Source organism: Octodon degus, unplaced genomic scaffold (assembly GCF_000260255.1).
Source record: "Octodon degus isolate 3935 unplaced genomic scaffold, OctDeg1.0 scaffold00002, whole genome shotgun sequence".
Taxonomy (NCBI): Eukaryota; Metazoa; Chordata; class Mammalia; order Rodentia; family Octodontidae; genus Octodon; species Octodon degus.
Window position 1 is genome coordinate 12,309,418 of NW_004524578.1, and position 9,151 is coordinate 12,318,568.

Consider the following 9,151-nt stretch of genomic DNA (forward strand, 5'->3'; position numbering starts at 1 on the left):
AAAAAAAAAAAAAAATCCTTAAAGCTATCCAGTGTAGCTAGAAACTCAATATTCATCATCTAAAAACTAAACTAAACATGTTATATGGCCACAAAAAAGGCTGGCCTCGAAATCATTATGTAATCCAGGTTGGCTTGAACTGACACGCATCCTCCTGCCTCAGCCACTGACCTCCATGGTGCCGGGATTACAGGCGTGCTCCCACCACCAAGTCTGGTCTTGATTTACATTTTAAACGGAGTAAAGGACAAAAAATAATTACACTGATGTACAAAGACTGTACCTGTAGGATCACCTAAGAGTTCATGTTGGCCACAAATCTACCGGCTCCTCACACAATTCGGGGGAACAAGCAGGACCAAACAACACAGTCCATAAGGAAATCAAGTATTACTAACGAAAAGTTGAATGCAGTAAGCAGGAGTGAAAGACTCACATTCACATTTATCCTTTTCTCTTAGCTACCACAACTGACCCTGGACAGATGACCAAGGACTGAGCAGATAATGAATAAAACTTCTGAAAACAAGAGCAGTAACAATTCTACATTGAGAGCTTGAATTTAGGAAGACAAAACACAGCTGGTACACTTCCCCAAAGACACAATGCCAGGCCAGTGATAGCAAACCTGTGCGAGTGCTACAGGGGCTGCTGTATCACTGAAACCTCTGAAAGGACTGCCATCACTAGTCCTGGCCAAGGGAAGGAAACTTCTAGAAATAGAGTAAACATTTTGGGCTCAGCCAGCCAAAACACACAACTCAGGCCATCAAATGGGTAATTACAATAAATTCACAAAATTTTGTGAAATAAATTCACAAAAACTTTGCTGACAAAATTCAAAACATACTGAGTATATTTTTGTAGTATTTACTTAGAAGAGTGGAAATCCTTCTGAAAGAACACTGCACTTAACAGGGATTCTCATATTTAAACCCATCAAATTATAAAAATAAATGTTCATCTACAAAAGGTATCACTGGCTCTCAGACCATATAAAAATCAATGGTGGCAGGATCTGACCAAATCTCCCTGGGAACTGACAGCAATCACCACATACCTGATCAAAAATTACCAAAATCAGCTGCCATGTGTCTAGGCCTACTTCCTTCTCTATACTTATATGCTCTACTTAAAATTACACAGATTATCTGAGTGAGGTCAGAAATTTAAGTACTTTAAGTCAACCAGTTTTTTTTGTTGTTTTAATTTCCACGAGGGCCTATCCACAGTTACCAAGGTTTGCAACGAAGTCCAACTATATAGTTCACGGTAGCCTTCAACTCCACGAGCTGCACTAGTTCAGGCTGGGCTCAACCTTGCAGCAATCCTTCCTGCCTCGGTTTCCTGAGTGCTGGATTATAGGCATGTACTACCATACCCAACTCGAGTTAGATCTTCCCAGAACAGCACTGCATAGGCACACACGCACACACAAAGATACATGGATCCGCGGAACAAAGAGGAAGATGAAGAAACAAGCCCGGGCACAGGCAACCATCCCATCTTTGACAAAGGAGCCAAAATGGGCTGGAGGAAAACAGTCCATTTATTAAATGTACTAAGGAAACTAGCTATCCACCTATGTAAGACTGAAGCTATACCCAACATACCTTACTGTGTGCTAAACTCAAAGGAAAGACTGACCAAAGATCTAGATTTCTGTGATCTAAAGCAGCTGGGTATGGTGGCACACACTTATAGTCCCAGCCCTTGGGAGACTGAGGTAGGAAATGACTGAAGATTGAGGCCAGCTTAAACAATATTGTGAGTTCAAGACCAGCCTGAATGAAATAGTGAGACCTCGTCTCAAAAAAAAAGGTCAAATATGTAATAAATGCTGGACAGGCTGGGGAGGAGGGGGGAGGCCTTCTGCATTGTTGGTAGGAATATAAATTAGTACAACCTCTATAGGAATTAGTATGGACATTTATCAAAACACTAAAACCAGGGCCAAGGAAATAGCTCAGTAGAATAAGCGCCTACTGGTAAGCACAAGGTTCTGAGTTCAATCCCCATTACCACCAAAAATAAATCAAAGCTCTCCCAAGAAGAAATGCATATCCTGGCCAAACACAGGGAAATTTTTTAAAGTGGAAAACTTGCTTGCACAAACCAGCATGCTACAGAGTAATAAGCATTTAGATGAACCATTAGAGCCACCGCCCTACCAACACCCACAGTGACCACATGGTGACAGTGCAGGGTGACACCAAGGGGCACAGGACCCGGAGCCAGGCACAGCTTAGCTCCACCACAGCACGTGCTCCAGCCTGCCTTTTCCCTTCCAGTGAGTCTCGGCCAGGAGAAGGGCTCTGAAGCAAACTTGCACCTTTTGGGCACAGGTCTTCTTGTTTTCACTTTTTTCTGCTCGGGTTCACTCTCCGCACTGGTGCCTTGTTCCCCTTCGTCTTCGGAGGGCTCTCGTTTCCATTTTTCTCTACAATCAAAACCAAAACAAAGTAACTTTTTTTCTAAAAGAATTCTTCTAGCTAAGCCATCTGATTAAACAAACTGCAATCAGATTATCTGAAATGCACAACCTGCATACTTAAGAGCTACTAGGAGAGATTTTAGTTCTTTTTAAATTTTAATTACATTACATACTACTCATTCCTACTTTATCTCTGATAACAAAACATAAGAAGGGAAAACATGGATTAATTTTTGAACCATTTTTTTAGGGGAAAAATGCTGTCAAGGTTCTCAAATTCCTTCCAAATTTACTACTACATCATGGACAAGACTGAAGCTGTAATACACTCCAAATCAACATTCACCGAACTTTAGCATGCATCAGAACCACCTAAAAGGATTCTTAAGAAAGACTGCCAGGCCCAGGCACCGTGTTAATCAGGATGTTTCAGGTAAGACCCAAAACTCTGAATTTCGACAAAGCCACTCATCATGCTGAGTAACAGTTTTAAACTGATTAACAATGATTGTAGGACTTATTTTCAGGCTTTAGAACATATTTAAAGAAATACACTTAGGACGCTGGGGCAGGATAACCATGAGTCAAGAGGCCAGCCTAAGCTACACAGTGAGTTCAAGACAAATGTGAACTATAAAAGTCCTTGTCTTACAATAATTATATTATTTTTCAGTTACAAGGCTACCACTGAACTAAACAGTCTATTCAGGCAATGGGGTAGTTTTTAATTCTTATCAGATAAGATGGATTTTTTTTTTTCATGCCTTAAGATCTCAGAAGGCTTGAAAGAATCAGGCATCTTTCCTAAAAACAAGTATCTCAGGGATCTAGCTCATTTCTTAATTGTGGGGAGGTAAAGGAATATTAACTAGCCACTGGGTTATTAAACATCTAGAAAAAAACTGGCAGGTGATGCCTGAACTTTCTCTGTAAACAATTACCACTTCTGCCATTATAGGAAGTAAGGTCATGTGTTAGTGCTTATCTGGTTTTTCATGTATTAATATTTGTTTTATATAGTTGGATGCACTGGTACTTGGTGCTCTGATTTAGCTGGTATTTCTTCCTCTTGGATTGTTCCCTTTACAAGGATGTAGTGACCTTTTTTGTCTCACTTAATCTGTCTTGGCTTAAAAATCTACTTTGTCTGCAAACAGAATAGCTGCCACTGTTTTTTTCTAGGTCCCTGTCCCATGGAGTATTGTTTTCTATCCTTTGTCTATAAATTTTTAATGAAATGTTTTTTGTATGCAGCATACTGTTGGACCTTGTTTCTTGATCCATCCTGTTTCTTATGATTGGTGAATTAAGACCATTAACACTGGCAGTTATAACTGGTATGCACTGACTGATCCTTGTCGTGCTACTTTCTTCTTGTTGGCTCCCCTTTTCTCTCCCCCTGGTTTAACTGCTTGTCATGCCTGCTGGCTTCATTCTGTTGGGATTCATGGAGCTGTAACCCTTAGTATCTCTTTCTAGAATATCCTTCTGAATGTTTTTGAGTGCTGGTTTCATGCTCATGAACTTCCTCGGGTGTTCTTTGTTGGAGAAGTACCTTATTTATCAATTTTGAAAGATAGTTTTATGGGGTAAATCAATCAGAGTTGGATGTTATTTTAAGGCTTAAAATACTATACTCCAAGCTTTCCGTGAATTAAAGGTGTTGAAAAGCCTGTGGTGAATCTGATGGGCTTTTCTTTATAGGTGATTTGTTTTCTTTAACAACTTTTAACATTCTGCTCCTGTGTTTAATTTCTGGAATCGAGGATTCTATACCTCAGTGCAGTGTTTCCTTTTGGTTTTTTCAATCATGGCTTGGGAAGTTTCTGCCATGACTTCTATGAACGAGCATCATTTGCCTATACCCTGCTTTCTCACTGACCCCTACCAGTAACTGTCATTCTCCCTTGTGCCATCTACTAACTGCTAAGTGGACTTTTTTGTGATCCCGTACTATTTTTAAGAAATCTCTCTTTTCATAATCACTAACCCCAATCCTGTTTTCTATATCAAAATCCTGTCCTCACATTGGTTCATTCTACTGCATATACTTTCAATCCAATTTTTAAATCTCCTGGATATCTGAATCAATTGCATGGATTCAACTTTTTTTTTTTTTTTTCTTTTTTTTAGGAAAGGGTCTACAGGGTGGTCAAGGTCTCACTACTAGATCGGACTATAATGATCCGCCTATTTATAGCCTCCCAAGAACTGGGATTACAGGCACGCACCACCACACCCAGTTTCAACTGCAGTCTCTGTGTACCCCAGGGGCAGGCCTGGCACGGCAGGCCTGGGGATGGAACCCCCTCCAGCCCCCCCACCCCACCCCATTGCCTGCTTGCAGGAGCTTTAATCCACTGAGCTATTTAGCTGGTCCGCCACTTATTTCCTATGTTGGACATTCATGGTTTCCATCATTTTCCTAAGCACCTCTATTTTTTGACCTATGCCTGCTCTATAGTCACTATCACTATCATTATGAGAAATTATTTCTGATTTTTATTCTAGAACTTCATCTGTTTTGTTACTTTCACTGTTTCCACTTCAGAGAGTCCACATAGATGGCTTTCAGATTTAACTACCTCGTTGGGAAATAAGGTCACGTTAAAGGCAACTGTTACACAACTGCAAAATCAAAACATATTTTTCATAGGAGAACAAGTCAAAATCATACTGAAAGCTTGCCCCAAGAAGGGAGCTAAGCTACAGATTTCTGAGACTAAAAGCTGCAGCAGTTACCCTATCTATACCTCTACGACCTTAGGAATGGTCCTTTTACTACATGCATTCATATCCATTTCTCTAATAATAGACAACTTGTTGCATGTCTTTTTTGTCCTCCTTTGTACCAGCACTTAAGTAAAGATATTAAGATATTCATTAAGGAATGAGTCATATCAAGCTGTCAGATAGACAGGGTATCTCCTAAGATAGTAAGACCTGTTATTAGTTAATATCCATCAATCCCTCTTTAAAACAAAGGCCTTATATTTAACCATTCTGGGTACCTGTCTTATTCTGCCTCCCTGGAGCATAATAAAATAAATGACCAAGAGACAATCTTTAGGATGGAAGATTTTCCCAGGAACTACAAGACTGGCACTATGGGTCTGCAGACTCCATTGGACCACACTTTTCCCTTGGATAGAGCATATTGTTACAGTAGACAGAAGTGGTTTCATAGGAAAAAAAACCAAGAACAATTAATGTCACAGAACCTAGTACAAAACAGAATGAAAACACTGCACCAAGTGTTTGAAGGCAATCAACTTTATTACACCACCAGTCAATGCGCCCAAGGTATCAATCAGCCCAGAGCCAGCTTTGGGCTTAGTTTATATACAGTTTGCAAGCAGGATACAAAAGCTTAAAATCACAGTTAAAAAAAAAAAAAAAAAAAAAAAGCATGATGAATTTTTATTTATTGGGAAGCATCAGTTTTTTGGGGCAAGAAACTGAGCTAGGTGGCTGGGTGCCGTCACGGTCACACTGAGCCAGGTAGGGTAGCTCCAGTGTGGCTTAGTCAGGGCTGAGCCAGTCTACAGACCAGCTGTGCCAAGGGCTGGGTGATCTCATTTTGTCCTAACGTGGTGTCAGACTACTGATTTTTAAGTTTTAAAATTTCCATCACATTAAGACAAAAAAGAGCACAGATCTGTAAGACAGACCAATAGTCAAGTAGTGCTCTAATTTACACATATTCTCCAGTAACTGAGAATCCCAACCTGAGCCACCAAGAAGACCTACAAGTGCTGGAGACTAAAATGGAAGCAAACACTGAACAAATGTGAACTGACAGTGGAGCTCTCCACTCGGATGACGTATCTGCAGACAACCAGGAAAACTCAGAACCCCCCAGCATAAGGGGAGCCCCTGGGAAGTCATCTGGTCCTAGCCCTCCTCCTCCCAGAGGAAACTGAAGGCTAGCAATAGCACACTGTTTGATCCTACAGGGAACCTGCAGTCCTTCAAATCCCACAAGCAACCAGATAACGGGAGGTGTAATAGCACTAATTATATATTATTTGAGTTTGAAACTGGCAGTACTTTGTTTTTATTTTCATTGACAAGAAAAAAAATATTAGCAACATTCAATCACTCTGTAGAAAGGGTGAGGTGAAAGATTATAACTTATGAAAAGATTACTTAACAATCCTATAGATGCACAAGGCTCTCAAACATGACCACTTTCCTATACCACTGCCTTCTTACAAAACATCAATGTTTGGGCTGGTCAAATAGCTCAGCAGATTAAAGTGCCTGCAAGCAGGAACAGGGGCTGGGGTTTGATCCCAGGGCCTGCTGTGCCAGCCCCACCCCCAGGCGTGCTGAGACTGCAATTGAGACTGGGCGTGGTGGTGGTGCACGCCTGTAATCCCAGCTCTTGGGAGGCTGTAAAAAGGTAGATCACTGGGTCTGATCCAGTAGTGAGACCCTGAACACCCTGTAGACCCTTCCCTAAAATACAAAAAAAAAAAAAAAAAAAAAAAAACCTATTTAAGACCACCACTGCCCCAACTAGGCCATGGTTCATAATTCTGGCTACAAGGAGAGTCTGAACTGGGTGTGGTAGTGCACAGCCATTAATCCCACAATTTTCAAGGTCAAGGCAGGAGGATTGCCACAAATCCAAAGCCATCCTGAGCTATATACAGTGAACTCAAGACTAGTCTGAAATAAAGGGCAAGGCTTTGTCACAAGAAACAGAAAAGTAGACAAATTATTGTAAATAAACAGTATTTTCATGTACCAAAAATCTAATTTTATATCTAATTATAAGAGGAAATCAATGTGAATTTTAATAAGAGGAAATCAATGGAATTTTTGTCTAAATTTTCAAAATTAAAGACAAAAATCCCCAAGATTAAGCCAGTGAGGCCCCAAGGAAATATAAACAGGCAAGAATCTAAATGCAAGTGAACTCTATTTAGTCAACTGTCTCTTCACTGGGAGAAGATGGTTGGCAGAACACAAACCCTGAGAGGGCAAATCTAATCTAAGCAACTGTGAAGCAGGTAACGAGCAAAGCCTGCTTCTCAAATACTGAGAGCCTGAATGTTGGTCCAGAGCTCCTAAGGATCGCAGTAAACGTCTGTAAGATCCTACGAGAAGACTTCCTAGTTTAGGAGGGAGGTCAGGTCAGGAAAGGACGGAAGTAGCCTCTTAAAACTGTTCAACTTGGGCTGGCGAGATAGCTCAGCAGGCTAAGCACCTGCCTGGCAAGTGCAAGGGACCCAGGTTTGATCCCCAGTACCACATGTGATGTCAAAACTGGGCATGGTGACACACACCTGTAATCTCAGTGCTGGGGAGGCTGAGACAGGAGGATCACTAGAATTCTGAGCTGTGTAGCGAGACCCTGTACCAAATAAAAGATTTTAAAAAAAAAAAAAAGTTCAACTTTCAAGAGCACTTTTCATGAATGATTCCACTCTGACACTAACAGGGATTGTCTTCCACATTGTTGCAAGTTTATGACAGATTCAACTCAAAACACTGGAAGGGAATAAATAACTATGAGCCCATGGAACAATTTGGCATTTTTAGGACTAAAATATTTAACATCCTCATTGAGAAAATTGTTCCATCCAAGAATGGCCCGCTCAGGCCCCCCTCCTGTCCCTCTCTCGGACAGGAGCTTTCTTTCCCTCAATAAATATATTCTGCTCATAAAAAGAAAAAAATGAGAGAGAGACAGACAGACAGACAGACAGACAGACAGACAGAGAATGAGAACGAATGAACTGTTCTGGAACTTTACAGTGTCTTTCAGCACTATCAGGACCATGGGTCTGCAGAAATCCCACACAATACAGCACCTGCCTGACAAGGGCAAGGCTGTGAGTTCCATTCCCAATACCGAAACAAAAAGGAAAAGGAATCTCATACTACACTGCCCCAGTTTGGATAACACTAACAGGTATTACATGCAAAAAATAATGCAGTAATTGAAACAACATTAATAAAATTCAGCTTTGTGTGACTTAGGGGTTATGATTACAATCTCACTGCTGGAACAGGGCAAGGATGCAAAGATGGCAAAATGGAAGGAGAGGACCACACATGGCTATCACTAGTATACAGATAAAAAATGACAGCCTTTCTCAAAAGAAGCTAGAAATAGTCATAATTCAGTCTCTCCATCTTCAATGTTGCTTAACAAATTTTAGAGAAGTTTTTAAGTATTATGTAGGTCCACTAGGCTTTGTAATTTCTGAGTTTTAAAAAAATGCTAAGGGCTGGGGAGATAGCCCAGTAACATAAGTGCTATCTGGCAAGCACAAGGTCTTGAGTTCGATCACTGGTATGGTGGGATGGGGGGAGGGGAGAGTTAATATACTCTAGGTCTCTAGAAAGCCTCTAGGGCCATGGAGACAGCTCAACAGCATAAGTACCTCACTGGCACACACAAGGTCCTGACAGTTCTATCCTCAGTACCACAACAAAAAGAGAGAGAGAGAGAGAGAGAGAGAGAGAGAGAGAGAGAGAGAGAGAGCGCGCGCTTCTTTATAATTCACTAAAGAACATAGTCCCTTCTAAGACTACATTCTTCAGTGCCCCCACCCCCTGGCGCACTGAGCCAGTGATGGAGTCAGGTGTAGTGGCACGTGCCTGTAATCCCAGCACTAGGAAGGCTGAAAACAGGACGATCACTACTTGAGTCCAAGCCGTGTAGTGAGACCCTGCATGAGAAAAAAAAAAAAAAAAACTAAA

General features: G+C 41.1%; 1 protein-coding gene across 5 annotated transcripts in view; it reads right to left on the reverse strand.

The window, feature by feature from the left end:
• The window catches only part of Chd2 (chromodomain helicase DNA binding protein 2), a 152,612-nt gene that overhangs the window by 109,288 nt on the left and 34,173 nt on the right, over window positions 1-9,151 (reverse strand). For all 5 annotated transcript variants that reach the window (XR_002820119.1, XR_002820118.1, XR_002820120.1 and 2 more), the window contains exon 6: window positions 2,333-2,440. Coding sequence is in view for 1 of the 5 variants with exons in the window: in XM_023710091.1 (XP_023565859.1) it covers window positions 2,333-2,440 (108 nt within the window). In the remaining 4 variants the exon portion in view is untranslated. The remainder of the gene's footprint in view (window positions 1-2,332; window positions 2,441-9,151) is intronic.